At 39.1% G+C, this 26405-nt stretch overlaps 1 protein-coding gene across 1 annotated transcript; it reads left to right on the top strand.

Moving 5' to 3' along the window:
* The first annotated feature begins 619 nt into the window (after window positions 1–619).
* On the top strand, window positions 620–22801 carry ctnnbip1 (catenin, beta interacting protein 1). Its single transcript, XM_044212917.1, has 4 exons — window positions 620–787; window positions 9643–9757; window positions 10810–10900; window positions 19869–22801. The coding sequence occupies exons 2-4, from the start codon at window positions 9662–9664 to the stop codon at window positions 19925–19927; spliced, it is 246 nt and encodes an 81-aa protein (XP_044068852.1). The 5' UTR covers window positions 620–787; window positions 9643–9661; the 3' UTR covers window positions 19928–22801.
* The last annotated feature ends 3604 nt before the right edge of the window (window positions 22802–26405 follow it).

Here is a 26405-nt window from a genome sequence, read left to right as displayed (position 1 = left end):
TATGTTAACTTAATTTTCTACCTATTTTTTGCAACAGTAAAAAAGTCACCCCTCCTTTCCACTTTTTCTGTACAAGTCCATGGGAGTTCACACATACATAATATAGTTTTTAGAGCACATCAGCCTGATCTGCAATCTCAATACAGCTGAACAGAGAAAATGTAAATAAGTGATTCATTTTATGAATCAATCAATGCACAATAGTTTTATCTGGACCCCTGTCATTTTTAATGAATGCACTCAATGTTGCTTCAATATTTGGGGGTGTAGCAATTCAATTAATTTCTGATTATGCACAGTGGTTTTAGCAAATGTGATGAAGTCTGTCTAGTGGGTCCACACTTTATTGAACACAGAACCATATCATCAATATACAAGATGTGGTGAATACCAATGAACATACTGTATCCTAAGGTGGAGAGATACAGACAACATGTGGACAAATACCTTATATATTTACAACACAGATTTTTTTTATCGCTTCCCTATAAGTAATATTTTCTCCCTGGGCATCAATAAAGTGCGCCAAAACAAGAGATTCGGTTCAATACAGAAAGTAGAATTCGTATCAGTAAGTTTTGTAATAGATCCTAAAGACCATGTAGTGTAGGCCGGGCCGGTGGCGGCCCCAGTGGCCGGCAGCGGTACTGAACAGCCAGCAGGACTGCGTTGAGTCAGTTCGCCGTAGCTTTGCCGACTGGAGGGATGTGACCCCGGAACAGGACGCCCTCCTACAACAACACACCATTCAAACAGCACTGAAGAAAGAAAAGCTGGACCAGGAGGGGTAAGCTCATATGTCTCGTTTTCTTGACGAGGCGCATATTGTCAGGGGTTTTTGAAACGCGACGTGTGTTTGAATCCCGGCGTTTACACTTCTGGCAGAGCAGCGGTACCTGGATGGTGTTTGCACCCATAGGAACTTCATTCAGGCTTTTGTCTCGGGCATGCTAGCGAGCTAGCTTGGCTGGCTAGCATTGGCTGCTTTGCCAATAGTAGCGCGGGTTTGGTGAAGACTAAATTACGTGTTTGTCAGGTTAAAATGAATGCGACTTGTTAGTCACTCAGAGTGCTGTCCGTACATTTTTCGACGATGGATATTCCTTAAGATTCATATCGAAAATGCGTTGAAGGCTTGCTGCTTGCTAGCAAGAGCGCTGCTACAGTTTGAACAGTCTGCGTCCCGCAACATGATAACAAGAACCGTTCACAGTAATGTGTATCCATCTCTTACAAAAGCTACAGTTTTTTTTATTTCACTTTGCAACGTTTGGCGTTCAGTCATTTTTGTTTGCTGTGTTGTTTTTCATTCAGTTTGTCTTTGAAGAAAACTACCAAATTTGAGAAATAACCTACAGTCAAAAACTATCAATCTCAGCAAACGTTAGTGTACGTTATGCAGACCCTCGTTAGCGTTAACGTTATAGTTTGGTTTACAATGTTGTACTTAACGTGTCAATAACGACATCAAAACAGTTTTCTGTTTCCTGCTGACAAGACATTTAGCAGACTACACGTACATGATGGAAGCCTACATGTAAATATAAATTACAGACCCATTTGTCCCACTCACCAAACACCTATCAGGCAATGAACATTTAAAATGCTGCTCCAACCACGAAAGCTACTGTATATGTGGGGACTTTCTTTCAAATTGGTATTCATGTTCAAGTTTGCTTTTCACATAACTCTTCCATTGGTTTTCTATTTTTGGATCATGCCACCCATGGATGCATTGTGCCACCCTGCCTTTTACAGTGTCTGCTTTCCCCCCACATGTCAGATAGCTGACAACCCTTTGAGTGGTGAAGCTGGCATCCTGCCGGGAACAGAGCATTGATGAGTGCTGCAGCCAGTGGATATCAGGGCTTGGCCACAGGCAAGTGCTCTGAATCCACCTGGCAACTAGGAGAGTTGGTCATGAACCATAGTATGTCAAGCCTGCCTTAGTTTGCACATTCCCCTAGCTGGCTGGATTTTGGAGAGAAATTAGGACCCCTGGCCTGGCCTCGCCTCCCTTCCCTCCTCGCCTCCTCACACTCAGGGCAGGTGCTCTTCAGCGACTGCTCAACTCCCTTGAGCCCCGAAGGGATCTCATCAGCTGCCTGCCAGCACAGTTTGAGAGGGTGGGCTGGTTCATCTCTCAACCTCTTGCTCTGCATTTGGCACAAGCACTTGTCAGCCTGTCAGCATTAACCAGCCCACATAGTAGCCTGTTGTGGCCTGACACTATGATACTAGAGCTCCTTGCATCCATTCATGGCTTACACACCCAGTCCAAATGACAGAGGCCTCCAGACGACCAAGTTTTTTAAAAACTGTTTTAAAGTATCAAACTTGAAAGCATAGACATCTTTTCTGTTTGCAGTTCTTTGTTGGTTATGCATGGTATCCTGCACATTTGCATTGTATTGTTTCAAGCCCGTAGCTCATGTAGCTTTCAGAATTTTATGCTCTGCCTTGACATTGGCGCTTTTGAAATCTTGCAGCCACACCCCCAAGGGACCAGCTTAAGGCAGCAGCTTCTGTTTCAATTCCTTTGAGGGACCCTGAGGAGTGAGCTAAGATGTTCTGAGATCATAGACCAGATTTAATTATGTTATATAGCATGGTCTGTTAAAAACTCTGTTGTATCACATTTGGTATCGTGGAAAGATTTGCACAATCTGGTTGCTGGAATCATACTGTAAAATGTTTTTTCTGAAAAACGTTAACATTTTAATGCAAGTTCTTAATTGAACCATAGTAGTATTACAAATGTATAAGTTATTATTTGTAGCCTAGTAGAAGCTTAAATAATGGGGGGAAATGTTTTTTAGCTATCTAGGAAAAACTTAATGTTTCCCAGTGACATTAAGTATAAATTTGTGAAATGGAATGTCCTGCCTACTGTAACTCATTCTCTGTCGGCCCTAGTATCAACTTAACGTGGTACAAAAATAGTGAAAGGACAGTTAAGCACACCCAGAAACCCAGCTATGAACTAAGCCTGTACAGTTGAGCAGGATTGTTTGAGTTCATGCCTCACATGGTGACAACAAGACATGACCTACTTATCAATCATGTTTTCACAATCCAGTTCTTCACCATTGTCCCCAAATACTGTAGCCATTGTTGTAGGCACTGTATATGTGAGGAGATGGCTTCTCACAAAGGCAGCATGCAGACATCCAGTAAGTCCAAGCCGGAGCCTTTCTGGCCTTCAGTGTCTGCTTGTCTGGTTCACGCTGTTTCAGGACCCCATGCTGCCCAGACCCCGAGGGAGTCAGTCTGCTGGGTGTACGGCTGGCCAAATCGTTTTCATTATGTTTTCTGTACGTTTGGATGGGTAGAAGCTGTGCTTTGATAGGATTGACATCACTGTTAAAATTTTCATAAGGATTTTTTTCTTGTGCTGAAACATTTAGTCGATTGGTTGACAGAAATAAATTGTCAACGATTTTGATAATCTATTAATCGTCATAAATTATTTATCAAGCAAAAATTCCAAACATGTTCCAGCGTCTAAAATGTGAGTATTTACTGCTTTTCTCTGTTTTGCAATAAATGTAAATTTAGCATCTTTAGATTTTGGAACATTGGTCGGACAAAACATGCCATTTGACGACTTGGACTCGTTTTTCACTATTTTCAGCTATTTTCGACTAAATCTTTAATTTATTAATCGGGTAAAAATGCGACATATTAATTGGTAATCAAAATAATCAGAAGTAGCAGCCCAATTCTTTCTTTACTGTTGTACGGCATGACAAATTGTTGAATGCAGTGTTGAATGAGAATATTGTTCTGTCCTAATTTCAGTATGACCACTAGTTGTTTTATTAGGTTTCGTGTCACCGTTAGCCATCAGTAGAAGAGAGCATGTGTGCGTTAGTGTGTGTACCTGCAGTGACACAGCTGCTCTACAGAACCAGGCCAGGTTGTTGGCAGCTCAGCTGGCAGCCACGCCAGGCTTCTACCCTACTTAAGTTTCTCACACATTTGCTTGGGATGTTGGAGCAGCTCATGATTGAATTCAAGTTATTTTTCCTTCTCAGTTTTTCCTGTTTGTAGAGGCTATTACCCTCTTGGGGTATTATAGAGTTCCAGCGTTTAGCCACATTCGTGTAAAGCTGAACTCTCACTCAGACACAGTTTGTCTGTCAGCTCATTGGCCGTTTTTTTTGTTTTTCTGCTTGCTGGGGGAATTTGATTTCTAAAACAATCAGACATTTTGCATCATGTGAGCAGCTGCCTCTAGAGCCAGTGACAAGCTCGACAAGTGGACCAGGCCATGTGTGACTGGGCCGGTGCACTGTGGCAGCCTCTGCCCTTCATGACCCTCAGCAAATGTGAGGACCTATCACATTGCATAGTGTAATCCCTCACTGCACTGTGTGACCCGGTCAGTGTGTTGAAATGACACTGATACACAAATGTACACAATAAATCTGGAATGTAGAGGACATGCAATGAATAGGCTTGTCTATATTTTTTTAAGTGGCATTACTGAATGTGTAATTTGCAGTTAGTAGCTGTATGATTTTTTATTTTTTTTAGTAAATACTGGGGTCACAACAGTTATTCTAAATCATATTGTGATTGTAGACCGTGGCTCTTTTTCAAACAGAGCACATTTTTATGGTTATGTTTTATTCATCAGTGCTTCAGAAGTTATCAAAGAGAAATCTGTCTCTTTAAGTTTAGAAATAACAGCAGCAACTCTTCCATGTTTTCTTTTACATGTTTGAAGTATATGATCTAGTACGAAAAGGGGAACGCAGTTCATTGCATTGAACATCAATTTATTTTATTTTTCTCTCTGAAAAAAATATTTGTACTAATATTGTGATATTAATTCCAACCAAATTCCACGTACCGTAACCGAAGATGATAGAAGTGCCTCTGAAATTAAATAATTTTTCAAAAGTCAGAAATCAATCATATGTATTTTATAAATTAAATATACTGTGACTTTTTATACACAGCTGAGAAACAGTATTTATCGAAGTACATATCTACGTACTAGTTTTTAAGCTTTTTTAAAACACTGACACGGTGCAACTTATATATTTGAATGCCATCGTTTAAATGTGAAGATGCCATAAACTGACACAACTGCCAGAAAGCAGAACTGTTAAAATGAGTGCAGTAACGATACACCTCAGCCTCAATATTACAAAAATACATTTCCATATTAATTTTGTGTCCCACCACTATCATGTGTACAGATTGGAGACTTGAAGCTGGCCCTCATGTTTGTTTTTAGTTTCTTTTAGATTTCTCAGTTCAGTATCAGCGACGCTGTGGTTTAGCTGGGCTGCCTAGAGGGGCACAGAGCTCGATGTCTTAGCTCAACTCAACATCACAACACTGACAAGAGAGGGGGGATTAGGCCTAGATCAGCATTAAAGAAAGCCTTTGATTATGTCTGGAATATTAGCCGCATGCGTCTGAGGCTGGCTGAGCATCCCTCGAGGGATTAGTGTTGAGCCAGCCCACCTCTATAACCTAACATCAGGCACACACAAAGGAGTCTGACAGGATCCTTATTGTGGCCCTTGAAATGATGTAAGACATGTTACACAGAAGAGCATGTACCTCAGAATAATGCTAGAATGATCCTAGTAGGCTACACATGGGAAGGTTTCTTTCCAAAACACTATTTATAGGTTTTTGTCACTTTGTCACGTAATTTTCCTCTGTTGCTGCATCCTCCTGACATACAATCATTTTACAAGAATATATATATATATATACATATATACATACATATATACATATATATACATATATATATATATATATATATACATATATATATATATATATATATATATATATATATATATATATATATATATATATATATATATATATATATATATATATATATATATATATATATATATATATATATATACACATATATATATACACATATATATATATACATATATATACATATACATATATATACATATACGTATATGTGTGTATATATATATATATATATATATATTCTTGTAAAATGATTATATTATATGTTATATTATATTATGTGTGTGTGTGTGTTTTCTTCCTTTTGAGCAGTCTTATTAAAAAAAACATTTAGTGGATGTGTCAGATCATGCAAATATCGTATAAAAAGCAGCTTAAGTCTAAACTGTCACGGAGCAGTCTAGATGACATTGGTTTCTATAAAGAGTTTGTGTTTTATGTCTTCGCAGAAGAGTTTAATCAGAACACAGCTTACATATCACAAAGAAATCACATCAGTCTCTAGCAATGAATTTATTGGTCAGTCTGCATTTTGTGTAATAGAAAGTTGGATGTTTGGAGGGCTACTTTTACTAGGTCACTTTAGCAAAATGGCTACTTGTCTAGTGCTGAAACGATTAGTCAATTAATTGATATGGGGGGGTAATAGAAAATTAATCAACAACAATTCTGATCAATTAATCATTTAAGTGATTTAATTAAGCAAAAATCTTCTCAAATGGGAGGATTTACTGCTTTTCTTTGTTTTACATAATTAAAAATTTCATATTTTGGGGTTTTAGACCATTAGTTGGACATAACAAGTTATTTCAAGATGACATCTTGCTCTTTGGCAGCCTGCAAGAGGTATTTTTCACTGTATTATGAAAATCTTTAGTAGGTCTTGGACTATTTAGTGTCTTGGACAAAACAAGCAATTTGTACCTCACCTTAGGCTCTGGGAAATTGTGATTTCACATTTTTATTATTTTCTTTTTCACTATTGTATATAATTATAGAACAATGAAGTGATGAATTAAAAAAAATGAAAAGTTATTTGCAGCATTCATATTGTCAAATATTTATTATATTATTATGTAAGATACAGGCCCCTGATAATATACCTGTTAATACACCTGACTATCAGTCCGTGGCAATGAGGCATTGTATGCCAGGCACCCGAGTACCATCTGGAGCATTGTTGGAATTATAAACATGGTTGAAAAGCTACTTTGTTCAGCAGGATTGCATGGATGAAATTACAAGTTACATAATCATATGCACAATGTTAAGCACTACATGTTGTCATCCAGTTCACTGAGTACCAGAATTGTAATGATTCCAGTTCTGTAGCTACTATGCTGCCCAAAATAGTCATCTACAAATTAGTCTGTATGCCCCCCTCCAGCCTTAAGAAAAATAGTTGAAATCCACAAAAGAATGGGATCTGACTCCTTTCCCTTTCCTCTTTTTTAACACATTGATGTGACTCAAAAACATGTCACAACAATAGAAGAATGTCACTGATCACCCTCATTTACAATTCCACGTTCTTTATACTTCCTGCAGAGATTCTCCCTATACGATTCCATGCATTACGTTTGTTCTTATAGCATAAATTGCTGTGAAAGTGGGATAAGATAAAATATTTTTTATGCTGGTAAAAATACAAATTGCAACCCTCAAAATAGTCAGCAGCTTGGGCAGAGATGGTACTAAATATGGCCAGTTTTCAAACTTCAAAAGCAAACATCAGAGGATCAGAAATGCCTCAGTCATGAAAGCAGTAGGCCTATTTATACAGATGATGAATGTGAAATATATCTGCCTTTTGTGCTGTAGCAAACATGAAAATGGTGAAGTTGTCAAGTCTTAAAATATAATATGAAAATAATATTAATGGATGTCATCCTTGTCTTTAAAAATCCCAAGACAAGACGACACCTTTTGGCAATTAAAGTAATCCTGTTCTTCAGTTATTCTCTTCATCCTCTTCTCTATCCAGTCATATGCAGTGACCGAGGCGAGCAGATTGGTGCTCCTGAGTTTATATCATTCTTCATTCTGTATGTTGTCTCACTGGTAGGTCTCTCTGCCTGGAGTCTTAGCTCTTCCATTTGTCTGAAGCGAGGAGCTTGGAGACATGATCAAACTTGTTACTGCTGCTAATATGAAGACACCTCTCTACACCCTCCACCAAATCCTCTCTGCATCACTACCCCCACCCTAATAAATTCACACACTTCCACCACCACCACCCTTGAGGTGTACTGAGCTACTGACACCGGCAAGCTCTCTCCATCTTTTCATATCTGTCTTTGAGTCTTCAGTGGCTCTCCAATTAAACTATGCCTGACGCTCAGGTGGAAGTGAATAACTAATGTATTCATCTGGCCCTCATTCACTGTCCTGCTACCACTTTGTGTGGCTGAAAACAGACAAGAAGACAAAGTCAATTGCTAGTTGCCTGCAGTAAACAGCCACCAAAGGTTGCTGTAATTATAAGGACTATAGCCAGAAGCATGGTCTCCAGCTGCTCTGATCTGGATGAATCCACACGCTCACAGTGGCACCCAAATGCTAGGCAATGGCCACCCCCCCAGCTCTGGGAAGGGGGGGCGGCGAGCCAACTCCTCAATTAAATATAACCCCACATCAAACGGCCTGTCAACATGCATTAGTGGTCCTTTGTATAGATAAGAGGCCAAAATAAATTGCCAGAACTATCATAGTCACTGTGGCTCCTGTAGGCTTTTTATGAAAGATTCTTAGGGGAGAACAAATCCTGACTTGCATACTGATATTCTCTCCATGAAATCTTATTTTTCTCTCCCCAGATTTATCCGTTTAAAGATTTATTTTCCTCTCTACTGTGAATGATTTCTTCTGCATATTTAGCTATTTCAATTAGCAAATTTAGGCTGGATATCAAGTCGCGCTGTATGCCTTGTCTTATTGGTGCGTTACAACAGAGATCTAATGCGACACAGCCGACCTTGATGTGTGTGTGCTATCACAGCTTTTCTGTCATCCGCATTTGCAGCTCCTTTTATCACCTTCTTTTCCCTCCCCCCTTTTCTCCCCCTTTCCCTATATTATGCATCTCTGCAGACTGACAGTGAAAATAGGTCATTAGTTAAATGGAGAGTAAGAGATAGAAAGAGCAGGCAGGGGGCGAGATCTGTGTGGAAACTGCCATGCAATATTAATGACAGCCATTCACACTGTGAAATGCCAAACCTGCACTGTGACTACACTGAGACAAGGCCTCTGACTTTTAATATCATCACTGTCTGGATTATATGAATGAAGTGCTTATCACACAGACTAGAGTCTGTATTATTTGCCCTAATATTAAAACATCTAGGTCCAGCCTAGTGCTCTACGTCTGAGAAAACATTTGATAATTGAAATGCAGTCAGTCTTATATGTTGTTATAATAGTAATACTCAAGGGGGTGTTAGCTCAATGCTGCTGACTATACGAGCCTGAACCTCATATCTGGTAAAGAACACTGCCAAGGATAATATGACTTGTACAATGGTTATCAATGTTCTGTTTAAAAAGCTTTTGTCAGTGTTGTATTCAGTATAGAACTCTTATGTAATACCGTAGTCATGCAGAGAAATTCAAACACAAAAGAAACAGGGAAAAAACAGTAAAATCACTATTTAGCTACCTGGTTGAAACAGACGTAACTGTCACTTTTCAAGCCTGCAGGGGCAAGTGTTAACAATCAAAAGACTTTCAATGGAGTATCACTATCAACTTATGGCCAGTCAGATTGTGTGGCTAAAACAACCCAGTGTATAAGTATTTTTAACTTCTAATAAGACAGTGAGTGCTTGCATAGCTGTGATTTTTCACAGGTCTTGTATAACATGGATTTGTTTGTGTGTCCAGAGCCACAGGAGCAGGGGGGATGAACCGCGAGGAGGCCCCAGGGAAGTCTCCTGAAGACATGTACATCCAACAGAAAGTGCGGGTCCTGCTCATGCTAAAGAAAATGGGATCAAATGTAAGTTCAGTGTCTCGACCAACACAAACTACGGATATGTGACATTTTAAATTTGCCATTTTACAGATTAAAAAAAACAAACAGCAAAATGGATTTTACCAGAAGGAGAAGCTTTATAGACATGCTATTAAAAATAGTGCAAAGTATGGTTCTTAGAGCAAACAATTTCATGTGAAAGACCTCAAAATAGATTCACAATAAATAAAGACCTCCATCCGAGTTGTTTATGCTGTGGGGATACGCAGCGCAGATAGCAGATACGAGAGATGTGTTTTCTGTTCAGCTCAGGTAGTGACAAGAATTCAGCATTTTGACAGCGTGGAGTAAATGAGCAGAGATGAGCTAATTTGCAGCCTCTGGAGAATAAAAACCTGACTGCATTCTAAATGATAGAAGCAAGTATATCATGCCACCCTGTTTTTTAAATAACAAGCAGATTTGAAGGTGAAAAATGTTCGTATATTCAGGGTCTGTATTTTTAAACCAGTGTGGAGGAGAAACCAAAAAGTCAGAGAGACATCCCCTTTACACTCATCACTCTGTTAGTCTTTTGATCAGTAGAAGGTCTTGTTTGTCAATTGTTTGTCTGGAATAAATGTGAATCCATTCCTAACAGAAGTACTATTTTCTTAGGTTTGTTGCTGTAAATTTGATTTTTATACAGTTTTCAATCAACAAACAAGTGGTTCTCAAAGCTATAAACCACAGAGTTGAGAAATTTGTCAATAAGAGACAACATTAGAAGATGCTCTTCTCTCAGTGGCTTAAAGACTGACTTTGTGATTGTTAACACTGCAGCAGAGTAGCATTTTTTTTCTGTACAGTCGAAAAACAACTCTTTCACTTTATAAATGGGCAGAGCGGTCAAATATTTCTGTGACCCCTAAAATGATTAAAGAGAGAGATGTGTACCAAAACATAAAAGGAGAGTGGAAAAATAAATAAATAATATCTTTGAACTAATTCATGTTGACTTCCTCTTTAAGATGCAATTTTGCTTTCTTTGTACGTGTTTTATAATTTGGAACGTTGCTTTGTTTACTCATCTTCAGCTTACACCAAGTGAAGAGGCTTTTCTCCGGAATTACGCAGGTGTGGTCCACACTCAGATGAGCCAGCTACCACAGCACAACATAGACCAGGGTAAGGTTATGACACACACGCTCCCACACACACACACACACACACACACACACACACACATTTAAAGTGCAGTCATTCAGCCAGTGTTATTATAGTGGGAATATTTCATTTGCTTTTATTCAAATTGTTTTCGGAATTTTGTGTGATTTACTCACCTTTTCTATGTTGGCCAACAGTAGAAGTTTAAATAGTTTTAGTTCTAGTTTCAGTATTTAGATTTTTGAAGGTTAGAGGGCGTTTATGATTTATTATTAGCTCACAAACACCACCTTCACATGTCACATAAGTTCTACTTTGCCTAGACTGAAAACAAGGGAAAATCCCTCCACACACATATCACTCCTCTTGAGTCCTTACCCTAGCAGGCCTAACGGATTCCTTGACTGTGCACTGAGGCTGACTCAGCGGCCTACCAGCTCTGTGAGATTACTCACACAGCAAACAGTGTGTCTGACTGGAACCGAGTGACTCATTTGCATGAGTGCATCGCTAGTTTCACCACTGCTTCTCACAACTGGCCTAAATAGTGTACTGAGTTCAAATATTGATGTGTTTATATGTTCGTATGTGTTGTTATTAGACTTGGTTTACTTAGTAATATGACCTTACATATGATGGTCATGCTTTTTTCAGGGCACCAGAGGGCACTGTTAAGCTTTCTTTATCTCCTCCACAGTTTTCACATTTTTACACCACAAGAGGGTGCTAGATCAAACAGAATAGTGTATGTTAAGAGGCGCTGCAGTTACCGGAGAAAGCAGCAGCAAATTGTTCCAGATTTTTTTGTTGTTGCTGTAAGTAGACTTATCAGCTGCTTTCCAGGCTCAGGCCAAACACGTTTGTCAGATAGGAACCCTGCTGTCCTCTGTGGTAAACCTGCTGGGGCCCAGGCCTTGCTTTGTCCCTTACGATATTGGTCCCTCAGGCGAGCTTTAAGTTGGGAAAATTGCCTGCAACTCTTTACCTACAATGAAGTGTTATGTCTCCTTGTCTGTGTCCTTTCTCTGCAAGAAAACAATCAGTGTTGGTTGAATTGATAAATATGTGCTTTTCTGTGTTGGAGAAGGATTAGGTTTATGATTATACAGGGTATTAAGGAGGCAAGTTAAAGGCGCAATGACTTTGCCTTTTGCCTTTCCCTGGTGTTTCTTATTATCTTTGTTTTGACCTGCAGGGTATTAAACTGCATTGTCATAAATTCTGCCTCATTCTTCAATATGGGATGCATCATTAAAATTGTGAGTCATTGCATCATGGACAGTGAGTGTAGGTTGCATTATTACAGTGTTTCTTCATCAAGCAGCAGAACATAAAGCATTGCATCAGACAGTAAGGATGGAATCACATCTTAAAAAGTGCAGCATCAAAAGTGAGATCAGCACTGATTTTAGGTCATTAATTTATGAAGGATGTTTTCTGTCTTGTTTAAACAAGTACAGACTAGCTTTCAGTTTGTGCTGCATGCTCTCATTCTCTTTCTTCATGCCCTTTAGTAGATAAAGGACTCCATGTCTGTGCTGTGTCAATACTGCTAAGAAGAGCATCATTAATTATTTACGAATATGACTGGTGAAAGGTGCTCCGAGTATGCATTATACATAACAAAACAGACACATTTAGTGTCATTTGGCTGCCTGCCACCTCCTCCGTGTGCCAATAAATTATTTGTGGTCTGCATCTTATCTAAAGTACTGTGATTAGGCAACGTGGAAATAGCTGGAAGTTAATCACTTTTAAACGTTGAAGGACAGCGATTTGTAGACATCAGCACATTCGGGATCCTTTTTGAGGTGGTGTGAAGAGGTTCAGTTACATGAAGAAGGAAGTCCACTGTTTGATCTCATTCAGACTTGGTAATAGGGGGGAAAATAGATGAAAGGAAACATTTTATTGCCTAGCAACTTGCAGTTATTGTGCCTCTTAAAACGTAATTTTACAGAAGACTTCAAACCGCAAATTACTAGTGTGAAATATTACAAAGTAAGATTTATTCTCCTCCGAACAAATAAATACAATGTAGAAAATCGTGTGAATTCTATTCATACATTTTGGCGAAAAGACATTCACAGTTGATTGAATTTCAGTGTGTTAATTGTACTGGACATGGGTATGGAGGTAAATCTGTACCCTGTGTGGTTCACTCTGTTCTCACTTCATTATAATGACAGTAGACCTTTTCCCTCATCCTGCCAAATTCAGCAGTAGGTCTATCAGTCCCAGTTGACCATCACATAGTACAGCAGCCAGACAGACACCTTCTGTGACTAGCCAACAGTTTTCCAGGCAAAGTTTATGTATCTGTTTCTGCTCTCAGCGGTTCCACCTTCATACCTCTTACCGGTCTGGTCAATCTCTGCAGCAGACACTGAGGTTGTAGCTTCAGTTAATTTTTTTTCTGTACAGGTTAAGTTTGAGCAGCAATTTCCAATTGTGAGAAAACATCATCCACTCTGAACTGAGTTACAATGGTTTCTCAAAAAGTCTAGTTTGAGCTGTAGATGTTAAATCCACCTTGCTATATAGTACCATTTAACAAAGCTGTTTTCAAAAGCTAACTCTCCTGCACAGACTTATGTTGGAAATAGTGTAGAATTGGTTTGGTAACAGCTGTAATAAAAAGTGCACAGTTTTCTATCATTGCTGCTCAGCTAGTTGTTTTGAAGAGTAATAATTTAGAGTGCATGACTCACCCCTTTCAGCTTGTCAAGTAATATCATTTAGTCTGCTACTTTTAAAGGTTTATAGAATCTTTGTCATCCCTTATACAATTTGCATTGTTTGAATATTGTTAATTGGAAAAGCATTTAGGCTGTTAGCACTGGAGCCACCATTAGAGGTCAGATGGCTACAACCAAAGAGATTTTTCAGCAACTATCCAGCCACAGCATTTTTAAATAGAGGATAGTTTGAACATGGTGATGCAGGATGCTCGGATACCAGTGTCCTCAAGGGGTCTCAGCATGGAGCGATAGTGTCACATGTCAGAAATGGCCTCATCGATCGAGTGACGGTATGCTTAGAGGGCGCTGAGGGCATGATGCCATAGTGGAGACACACTCAGATATTGATTACTCTAAGTCAAGGCCGGGCTGTATTCACGCAATGTTAAATAGAAGAGTAGGTGCGAGAGCACACAAAAGGTAATGTGACAAATGGATAACACGATTGCTGTTGTCAGCTTAGCATATTCTGATAAGAAAACACATTTGTGGGTGTTGCAGTCTAATCTATCCAGAAATGTTGTCATCTTTCATCACATCTGAACAGAATGAGTGGAAATGTTGCACAAACCCTGAATCATTCCATCAGACTCTGTTCAGCTGTCAATTGTTGTTCAAATGGTTCCTCCTTGGAAGAAAAGAGAGAAAACCAACGAGGGGGTTGCCACTCATATTTCTTTTAAGTCTATGAGTCACTGAATTTGCATTTCAGATAGTTTTAATTGGCTGATTACCATACATGCAAATACAGAATTTTGTTTTGCAGTTTTAATCTGTCCTAAGAGGAATTCTGCCAAAGGCTCTGGAGCTGAGAATTTTTTTGTGATTTAAAAAAAAAAATCCATTCAGCTTTCTTGCTGCAAGGTTCTTGATGTAGCTGAATTTTGGCAGCGCAGAGGAATGGAGGATAGTGAGCGAGTAGGGCTTTGCATGCTATGTTTCAACAGTCTTATTATGATTGGAAATATAGTGTGAACTCATTAAGTGAAGCCTGTGTTTTTGGGGCTCTGTTTCAGGTTCTTTTTTGGGTAATAAGTGATTGTGTCTCTCTGTGGTGCTGAGAGTTTTCTGCTGTACAATAGTTAATAGTTTAATATGGGGAGTACAGAAGTTTTGTCTTTACAATCAGGTTTCTTCCCCCTTTAACTCTTATTCATGGCTTTCTATAACTGACATCATGTCACTTTAAACAATATAGTTTGTCAGAGCCACACATAAAGCCAGCAATCTCAGGACTTGTTATCCTGTTTGATTTGACAAGGAAAGTTTACTCCTCCCAGAGGGATGTCTGAGGGCCTCAACAAAAGAGGATAGACGAGGAGGGGTTGCCATAGCAACCTCAGTTGTCCCAGGAAAGCTAAGCTTCCCTGTGGGCTTTGGTGTTGCTGCGACGTGCTGCATCGGTAGATTGGAGCAGGTGTCATTAGGGGGCCTGGAGGCAAGCTGGAGTGCTAATTACACAGCCAGAGTGTGATATTTCAATCTCTCTCCATCAGTCCCATCCCTTCTTACAGCAATATGGCCTCTCTTGTTTCAAATATTACTGCTGCCTTGCGCAATCAATATACATCAATATACCATCTTGTTTCTTTTTGTCTGTGTTACAATTCCGGTATCGCAATCCTTAAACCTGCCTTTTTAGAGTGAAAGCCATGTGACACAGAGCACTCATTAGAATAGACAAATTGGCTTCAATTCTTAGATTCTATTTACCTTTACTTAACCATGAAGTCTATGGAAATACATTATCTCTGGCAATGTAAAATACCATCAAAATAATAATCACTAACCAATAATCAAAGGTGCAGAGGTCTGAAGAAGCTACACGTCCCTGTAATGCTCATGTTGAGAAAAAATAATGGGGGGGAAATTTAAATTCATGCTTTCAAAACTTAGATAAAAAGAAAGGGATAAGTGAGGGGACTTTATACTTGAATAATTTGCGAGTAGTGTGTGTGTGTGTGTGTGTGTGTGTGTGTGTGTGTGTGTGTGTGTGTGTGTGTGTGTGTGTGTGTGAAATAGCAGATCATTCCTTAAATAGTAGACACACTGTGTTTGTTGATGTCAACATGGACCACACACACTCTGTTGTGTGTTGTGCTTCTTAACTCGACCCTGCTGTCATTTTCAATGGGGGGGGTCTTTATCCTCTCAGCTGACCTTGCACAGATTGTGACCTCAAATGCTGTTGCTGCTCTGACTAATAACTCAGTGCTTCATCACTGCAACACTGGAGTCATCATACGGCTGCTTCTCTGCTTATTCAGACTCGAGGGACTTGAAGGACACAGCACGGTGCCCTTAACTTCAAACAAATTCCCTTTGGGTTAATTTCTCATCTTTCTTATCCTTAGAGGGTGTAGTGCTGTTTTTTTTTTTAAATTTGTTTATTTCAGGCTACCTTTTCTCAACCACATATTGATCTATAGTCTCTCAGAAGTGCGAAGGAAGACTTTGTTTGCTTGTGAATTAGTTCAGGTGAATAGATGGTTGTACTGATTCTGGCTGCTTTTGGTGGGATGAAGCTACGGCTGCAACTAATGATTATTTATTTATTTATTTATTAATCTTTGTTATTTTATTTTAGTTAATCAAATCATTGTTTTGTCTATTAAATGGCAGAAAATAGTCAAAAGTGCCCTTTACAAAATCTCCCGAGGCGATGTCTTCAAATTGCTTGTTTTTTCTGACCTACAGGACGAAACCCAAAGATTTTTCAGGCATTTTTGTCTGACAAATGACAACAATTGATCAATTACCCAAATTTATGGACGATCAACCAATGAAATAGTTGTTTTAGCACTAGTTGAAGCACATAGCATTGTGATGATGCATATTTTGAATTTGAGACATGGCTTCATGACTATTTCTTTTCATAATCACTGTGCATTATTTATTTGAAAACACTCCTTGACCTTATATTGACCTCTACGTTCTTTTCCTGGAAAGACTATTTCTGTAATGAATGAGGGGGCTTTTCTTCCTTTCACAGTATTTATGGAGGACAAATCGGATGACATGCCTGTTGTTGCAGTTATTTATGTAATCCACCATCCAGAGCCCCATACCCCCATCAGGCGGGGTGAGGAGGGGATCAGTGCACAGTGGAGGGAGGGGCCAGAAAATGGACACAGAGCCGCATCCAAACAAACTAAAAGCAGTTTGCTCATAGGCAGCAGCCTGCCATCCTCTCAAGCAGTCTGATTTTTATCTGTCGCTAGGCAACAGCTTTGAGGGACCTGACGTTTCCATCGTGTTGGCTAGAACTTGTTTGTTTGTTTGTGTGTGTGTGTGTGTGTGTGTGTGTCGTATTGTATGTGTGTTTGTGTCAGGGCGAGGTCTCTCAGGCAAAGTGCTCGAGTAAAACAGATAAAGCCCAGCCATCCACTTGGCTCTGTGAATGTACAGTATTTTGAGACCATGTCTGCTGGTCATTTAGGTCAAGTTGCACAGACATATCCTTCCCCTGGGCTGCCCGTTACACAAGGGTGAACTCCTTCACACAACCACAAAATGATTCAGACTGGCTTTTATTGTGATAAATGGGTGTTATTGCAAGTTCCTGCACCAAAACATCATCTTTACCAGCAGCGCTATTCAGTAGTGTAGTTCAGGTCGCGTTCCCTATTGTGTGGTATTACATAATTGTCTCTTGTTCAAGCATCATTATCCCTACGTGCTGTCTCAAAGCAGATGAGATTTATGTTATTAACTGAAGTCGTACAGCATGTCTCTGCCAATATTTTTTTTAATCATCCTGTCTCTAGTTTCCTCTCCTGGTGCTGCTTTTGCCTGTTGGCTTCTTCTTTGCCATAACCTCATTTGGTAGGCCAATGAGCTCCCAGGGGAAGAGGAACTTGAAAGTTCATATTAAAAGGTGCCCTCCCCCAAAAGTCTCGATCTTACCAAGCTCACAACGACCTGAATAGAAGCATGCAAATTATCTTCCCCGTAGAGATAGCCAAATGAAACACAAAATTCTGTGTTTGGAGGGTCTGTGCTGTCTGATGAGGAGGGTCTGCCCTTTGTGCCAAATACATGTGGAAGCTCTCAGTCCCTGGCCTACTTTCATATCTCCACAATAATTAAATCTAACAAGCACTGAGGGCTGTGGTGAAAAGAGGTTTTTTTTTTGTTTGTTTGTTTTTTTTTATTGCAGAAATTCTTAACCGTCTGCAAAGGTGTGGCACTTGGTGTTAATGATATTTATGAGATTGTAGCTTGTCAAATGTTTTTATTTCAATACAGGATTAAGCTTACTGTAGGCTGTGGCACCTAGTTGTCATTTGCTCCTCTTTTCTTTAAGAGATGTGTTTTTAAATTAAGGGTTTGAGGAGACTAGAAATGTTGCTGTACGTACTTTGTGGTCTCATGTATTTCACAATCAATTTACTTCCATTACCGAGAAGCAAATGCATTTTACCAGGCTGCCAAGCATGACAGTGCAAGTAGGATTTTAATACTTTCCTACTTCATCTGGCAGAAGCGTTTTTAGCTCTCTCTCTCTACAGACTGAATTGCTCAAAGTCCTTGCCAAAAAATTACGCCTATATGGAAGAACAGTTGGATATATGAGGCGCTGAAAGAGCGTTGCAAATATTGTTTAATCTTACTCAAATAGAATTGGAAAATGTATGTTCGTTTGTCAGAGAAAAACTGTCTCAGCAGGTGTGGGCAGGCCCAAATGACTTGATGAATCACAGTTGGCAACAGACTAATGAATGATTCCTTGTTAAACAAAAGCCAGCTGACAAAGTCTTATTGTGTAGCTGGCAGGAACCATTAGTTGGCTCAACCCAGATGAGATTGTAATTATCGGTTGGTCCTCATTAACTTGGTAAAAGTGAAAGAGGCACAAAAGCAGTAGAAAGAAATCAGACCTTGTGTACTGTAGATCATTTCACCCTCTTTTCTTTGGGCCCATTGATTCTCTTTCCACAGCTTAGTGAGGTTAATATCATCAGCTGGAATCTAGTATTGTTTACTCACAGACAATCTTGTGCCTCACAGCCTGAAATGCAACAGCAGAGGAGATTGAACAGCATTGAAGACTCGGATCTAAGTGTTATCATGGCAGAGCAGGATGATGCTGTCAGCGGGCCACTCAGTGTGTTACAGTATCTCCCATCAGGGCGCTGCAATGGCAGGCTGTCGCTTTTCAGATCAACATAGCAATAGGTGAAATTACCTGCATGCACCAAAGGGATTTTCATGGCGGTGTATTCCCTCTCGGTTTTATAGTCACAGCTGACAGGATTTACAGGATACTGACAGGATCCCAGGACCTGTAGAAGGCTCGGCCGGCTTCACTGTTTGCACTAAAATTTGTTTTGGGTGATCAGAGCACAAGTGGATAGTTCAAAACATGTAGAAGACTTACAGGGCTCCAGTGATTAGAACAGCATTCAGACAGGTCTGGGAAATGAATGCAAATGCATCCCTGATCACACTGAACAGCCTCTTCTGCATGAATGCCACACGGCCCGGTCAACTTGCCTGTCCATACCCATGGCATGGTCATCTTCTCAAACAATAAATGTGTGGGGGGTTTTTTCTGTATAGCAGTTGTCACACTTTCTCACAGAAAACAAATGTGAGCAGAAAAGCAAAATCTGATCCCAGTTCATTACTTACGACACATTTTAGCACCTGATGCCGGACACTTATGGATATATCTGAATGCAGATTATCTCTTTTGTGTGTTTCGTTCAATGTAAGTGTATGGTTCACTTGGTAGTCTTACATTTAGAACGAAACTGCCCATTACAGGTCACACCTAGTATCGATGTAAAGCAAAGAGATGAGACATTTCCAGTTAGTCATAAAAGTAAATATAATTTTCCTGTGCTAGATAGACGTTAACGCCTCACCTGTCCAAATCTCAAACTAATGAACTCACCACAATTGGTGAATCAACTGGAATAAAAGTTATGTTTTCAATTGACTTTTACATTATGTCTTGATTTATCCTCTTTGACACATTGAAATTAAAAGTCTTCAGTCTGTTTAGACATTTCTGGATGTTTGGTTTATATTATGTATCAGATTTTGGCTTCTGTAAAAATCAACTATAACACTTAATTCTCCTTAAAAGCCCTCATTCCCAACAGTTACAGTAAATTAGACTGTCCTTGGGTTTCAATCATGTCCATTTATTTTCTGTTGCAGCAGAGCATGTTAAATGAATATCACTGTCTGAGTAATTTATACTTGTTTGGAGGACTTACCTGATATTCTGCTGTTCTCAGGTGCAGAGGACGTGGTGATGGCGTTCTCACGGTCAGAGACGGAGGATCGGCGACAGTGACCCTGGGCCCCCCCATTCTGCCCCACTGCATCCCGCCCCACCCCGCCCCCGTCCCACCCCGCACATGATCCACAACAACCCAAACTCCACAAACGCAACACTGAGCTCAGGAGAGGAGGGGCACCCGGGAGGGACAGAAGAGGAGGGGAAGAGACACCAGGAGGTGGCTGCCTCGCTCTCCCCCAGCCTTTTCCATCCCCGACTCCTCCTCATACAAGCTGGCACACCATCACCTGAGATGCACTCAAGTGCTTCACTGTGGGTTGAAGTCTTGGTAACAAGGCAGTCAGTGAAAACACTCACAGATTGTGTGGGTGAATATCAAATGTAGTTTCTTTTGTTTTGTTTTTTTGGGTGGGTGGGTCAGTTTTGTTTTGCATTATTTTGTCTGTGTTGAGAATTTAGGCAGTGTTACGTGTTATATCTGCTGTGGTCACTGGAGGAATTGACCAGTCAGCAGCTGATTGAAGCAAAGAGAAATATAGTTTTGGTCAAGCAGCGAGTGTGATGATTGATCGTGTTAGGGGAGAGATTTTAATTATTTCTGCTTACCCTAATGGGGCTGAAATTGTTTTTGATTTAGCTGTTGTATTATAAAGGCTTTTGTATTCTGTCACACAAGGGGCCTCATTTATAAACAATTTGTGTGTCCCGATGCAGACGTTGGGATGTTTCTGGAGACCGTCAATACATCTATTGGAACCTGCATGCTGAAGGCAAAGTAGTCAAATAAAATCTTATGTATTAATAATTCTTCTCAGACAATTTCACTTCATATCAAATTCTGGCCTGTTTATTTATCATCTTCTTGCGGCAGGAAGCCGGTTGTAGAATCCAGTGCATTAAAGTGAGCTCCAACTAAAGTGAACTCTTTTTCTTTACCAATATGCAGCTACAACATGTTTTTTTTTTTTTGTATCAATCTTGAAATTTTTATTTTAGAATCATTTGGTTTTCTGATCATGCAGTGCTCTCTGCTGCTGTGACTCGCTGATTTTCTCTTAAACCCGAAAAATGAACAAAAACAAAACAGTTGAAGATCCACAACATTTTACACTCACACATTTCTCTTTGTGGATTTGCAGTCTGACCTTTTGTTCACATGTACAAATACTAGAATGACATGCTGATTGATGTGTGTATTAACACTCACAACAGGCCTGTCATTAATCATTCATGTTTAATTATGGGAGTTAACAGGGCAGGATAACGAGGCTAGTGACATGATCGATGTGATTCATAAATGGAAAACTGCTTTAAGGTGAGGGTTTTTCTGAGTGTACACAGTTTTCTTCTCATGTTGAAATCTACGCACAGTGTTATAAATGAGGCCCCACTTGTTCTTCTGCTGCTTTATTTTGAACCATAGGCTGTTGAGCGTGCAACAATGCTTTTCTCATGAGGAAAGCATGCAAATTAAAGACACTAGCAGACATAATCACATGAAACACAGGTGAACACAGGTGTTTCCCCAAACAAATACTGGTTTTGGGTTATTGTGACATGTAAAACCTTTTTTTTATTGTACAGATAGTTGGGAAAATACAATAATGAATTGATTGTGCCAATTTTATTTTTGTTGTGTTTTTTTATCTGTAAGATAAAATTAACATGATTAAGAAAATTGATAAGACACAGGCTTTAGTTGTAATTTATTGTTTACTGAATTGACTCCCTGTTCATCCAACACACCATTAAAGATGGAGAACCAGTAGATAGTGAAAGCCTACCATGAGTCGCTCTTTAATGCCAACAGCAGTGGCTCTTTATTCACACTAAAATCACACAAACTCTAATTTTTAACTACCTGTAACTAAACACATGAAGCCAAACATAAGAACTGTGTGCTATTTCTGACTTGACTGTATCTCTTGCACTATTATCAATGGGATATTTGCAAAAAATACATTTTGATATGTAGCACAGGGATTCTATGTTTGGATCAATAGATAATAGAAAACTTTGTAACCATGTTTTTATTCCTTCAGTTTTAAAAAAAATATCTCCTCTGTGTTAATTGACTCAACTGGAATAGCTCAAGTGAATATTTGTTAACAACCGACATGTTTTTCTAGTGACATGCTCAATATTTAATGTGTTTTAAGTACAGTTTGGTATCTTGTATAACTTAAAATAATTGTAACGTAATGTTTTGAAGCCAAGCATGTCTGCCTTGTGGTTTATAATGTTCGTTCATGTGGAACCAAGGATCTTTGAAGCCTTGCCACAATGACCATTGTTTGTACATTCTTGACGTTTGTGGAAGCTACTAGCTCTTTAAAAAAAGTTTCAGAAAAAAAAATCATTTTTGTATGGGTAAAGTGTTATCCATTATATCTTGTTGGCAATAACTTCTATTTGAATGTCTTCAGCAATCATCGCAATGTAATCAGCCAACAGATCTGTCATGCTGTCCGCCTATGACAAAGAAATTTGTCTTTTTATGTTTACTTTTATTTTAAAACATTCTTTATTTGTCTATGCATTGTGTTTTTTCTCTAAGGCGTCTTACTGTACATTTTACCTATCAGGGTTGTTCTACGGCCTTTGTTCAAGTTGTGGATGAATGTCTCTGTGTATGAGTGTGTGTGTGATTATCATTGAACTTGCTACCGGTTTTGATTTTCAGCATGCTGTTGAGTTTGACTAGGATCAATGTATCTTTTTACTGTGATGACCTGACATTGCCTAATTGTCCTTTTTTTTGAGGTTTTTATTATTTTTAAGGGTTTTTTTGTGTTGTCTTTGTATTTTATTTTCCTCTCAGTCAACATTGATTAGTTGGTTTTGTTTTGTATGGCTGCTGACCATGTCTTGACTTAATGCTTCCAAATCCTATACCAACTGAACCATTAAAGATATTTTAAACAGTGACACATTTAGTTGAACTTCTTCAAACATGCAAGCTCAGAGATGAGAAACTTATTCTTACAGCCCAGAATGACTGCTTGTCTTCAGATAAGGCCTCATGCTGGGTACCCAGGGAAAAAAGTATTCAGCAAAGTCATAACATGGGTAAAATCTTGGTTTCTTTGTACCCCTTATCGTCTGCATGTACAGAAGAAAGTGATCCTTTTGTTTAGTCCGATAAGTAAAAAATGTAGTTTGTAAACAAAGACAAGTCTGCATATTTGATTAAATCTGAAATCTTAAGACCTTGGAAGCTGCATATGACAACAATCTCTACTCAAGGTCCACTTACTTGCTTGTTCTGGGGCTTTCGAACATAGCTGCATAGGGCCCATTTACTCGCTTGTTCTGGAGCTTACAAATATATCCCCCTGTCTTCATCAGAGATGACAAAGCTCAGTTGTTGTGAATTCTGGGAATTTCTCTAGAAGCCCAAAACAGTTCTCCAAATTATAGAAACTTCTCCAGTTCAATGACAACTCAGCAAACTTCATTTGCTGATGAAGACTGTATGATCTGGTCAAAAGCTCCAGAACAAGCAAGTAAGTGGACTTGTTAAATCAGGATTTTGGATTTGATTCACAAAGGGGTTTAATCATTTTTCTGTCATTTAATTATCATATTTACATGTTGGTTCTCATGCATTCAAACACGCATTACATTCAAAAACTTTACATTTGCCTTTCAGCTCCACAAAGACTGACAGTGTATGTTGTGGGACTCTGGTTTGTAACATCTTAACTACTGTAAATCTACCTGTCATATTAAAACACAAACGCTCACCTGGTTACCTAACAGTAACTAACCACAGCCTCGTACATTTTCCTGTCAGGTGTTCTGGCAGATATTTTAGTTGGGCGCTGTCTGGTCATCAACTTGGAAATGGGTCTCCATGTTATTCCTGTGCTAATGATGAGCATCTGTTCACTGTTCCCATGCCGTCTTTCACAGATGCATAAGAATCCTGCGATTTAGAGGGAGCGAGCTCTGGGAATAACACGCCAGCTGTTGGCAAATTTTTCAGTGTTCATGCGTAGCTGTCATTTACTGACACTGAAACTTTCTGTTTCTCACTAGAACAAGTTGAACACTTGTTTTGGTCGCTGCTGAGTATTCAAACTCCAACTCTAACCATTGGTATTAGCATAATTTATTAACAACATAAAAAACAGATTTTTTGAAAGACCTGCTGAGTTTAACATCCATTCTAATTATTTGTTTAACACAAGCTCTGAGACACAGGAACAATCGTGTCAAGCCTTTATTAGACACAATTGTCCGCTGCTGGCTGAAATGTAGACGAAGTGCAGAATGTGAGAGCAGCACATTTCTCCTTCCAACTATATAAGCTCCCTCTCTCACTGTACACGTGAGCCTTGACGTTGTGTTTATCCCATGTCAGGCAGATCAGACCCACAGCAGCCCGTCTGTGCACCAGCCAGCCGATAACTGCCACCAGCACTATCACATCACGTTATGCAACAGCGTGTGTGTGTGCCTGGACGGCATACTGTAGTTGCTCTGTGCTGTGTTGTCTACATACTGAGGACGTGTGTTTAAGAACAACAGGGTGAAACATGGTCACTTTCAATAAGTGTTTGGGAAGTGAAGTTTTGCTGTTCAACATGTACGTAGTTTGAATGATGCTTAAACTGGTTCTCCATCCAAAATGTATTTTTTGAGTGTCAAACACTCACTCCCTGTAGGCTGGAAAAAATAAAAAATAATAATATCCATAGAAACTCCCTAAACCACACCTGCAGCATAATCTACTTCTCCTCTATCAATAAATTTGCTCAATATGTATCAAACTGTCGTAATTTTGGTAAAATATAGCTATATATGCTACTGGAGAGTGACAGCATGACACATAAGCATTTGGCCATAGTGCATTTAGTGTATTTAGCCATATTTGGGCATAAATAAGACTGAAGGATGAATAGCAGAGAAGTGTTTATTATCTATATTGGTTTGAGAAATTTCTATAGAAATTGGGATACCTTATTTTGCCAGATAGCTTTTGACCATGTTGTAGCATACTTGACATATTTCTGTGAATTTCAGTTTTAAAATTCAGACCCAAATTCTGGGCAGCAGATCGGGATTACGCAGGAAGTTATACACAGATGAAACTTTATAAAGCTTTAATTCTCTGACTGTTTGTGTGACCAGCGTTTTTCCTATGCTAAATACAGGTAATTTACAGTCTCCAACTCTCCTGACTTGTATGTTGGTTAAATGAAACCCAAACAAACAAGAAGATCATACAAGTGAGGGCCAGGGATGAAATTCAAGCCACTGTGCCTCAGAATGAGTGGCAGGTGTATGGTGTATGTAAGGTTGCTGTTAAGCCATCCAAAGCAATTCACACATACTATCTGACAGGAATAATCATCTTAAGAGCAGCACATTGCACAGCAGTTAGAAAACAAACATACAGTAAGTACTCAGTGATCTCTGAATTGCCAAGATAAACTAGCCAACACGTCACACTGAAATATCCCATAGTTGTTCAATTGGATTGAGATCTGGTGACTGTGAAGGCCATGGCTTCTGATACACATAATTTTCATGCTCATCACCCATTCAGTTATCCCTCCCTCATGCCCTGCATTGATGAATCTGCATTTGTTATGTTGGTTCGTTTTTTTTCTTTGTCACAAACAATTGGCCCATCCCGCATAAGACACTGCTATTTATCAGACATCTAAATAGAGCATGTATCTTCCGGTAACACATATAAAACTATATTATATGTACTTCTATACGCTTTCAAATAACGTATTTGTGTGAAAATGCAAGCCAAAAGTTTATCCTGATAGAGGGCTTTTTGCTCATCTCATCTGGCTAATTTAAATGTTTTGTATATAAATAGCCAACTCAGTCTTTGTGCATCATCCATATTTACAAAATCATGTTATGTTAGTCCACTCATTCAGTCAGGCTTTTCAGAGCGCACACAGGAACCAGGTAGTGTGCTTAACATGCAACGCTTGTTTAAACATGACTGGAAGGAAATTAACCACTTTTTGGAGTTTTATTCAAGTCAAAACCTTATCAGACATTTTTGGATCTACTGATCAACTGATTGCAATATAGAGAATAGCTCTGTAGAAGGAGCTGAATATACAAATGCAGGTCAATGACATATGCAACCTCTTGGCCACATGTGATGTTGAGAGAAGCGCAGATTGTGTTGCAGTATAGTTCCACTCACCAATTCAAGAAAATATGAGAAAACTTTTTTTCTGAATTTTGCTAGAACTGCTGTAGGCTTTGTATCCTGTTGTCAATCAAAACAGTAGCATCGAAGCAACTGTCTTTTTTTGTTGCATCTTTCCCTGTGATGACACTGAGGTCATGTCCTCTGTATTTAATTTTTTTATGAACATGATATATTCTCTGTTGGTGGACATTTTATCAACTGATTCCAGTGTTCTTTTAGTCTCAATATATTCAACTTTTAGGCCAGTTAATCAAACATAAATAAAGGATTCATTATTGCCCCATCAAAATTTTCAGCCTGTTCATTTTATTTGTGGCTGTGTGCAGAATTGTTGTCCACTGA

This window comes from Siniperca chuatsi, linkage group LG10, assembly GCF_020085105.1.
Source record: "Siniperca chuatsi isolate FFG_IHB_CAS linkage group LG10, ASM2008510v1, whole genome shotgun sequence".
Lineage (NCBI taxonomy): Eukaryota > Metazoa > Chordata > Actinopteri > Centrarchiformes > Sinipercidae > Siniperca > Siniperca chuatsi.
Note: the sequence above shows the minus strand (reverse complement) of the source record. Positions and strands in the feature narration are given on the sequence as shown.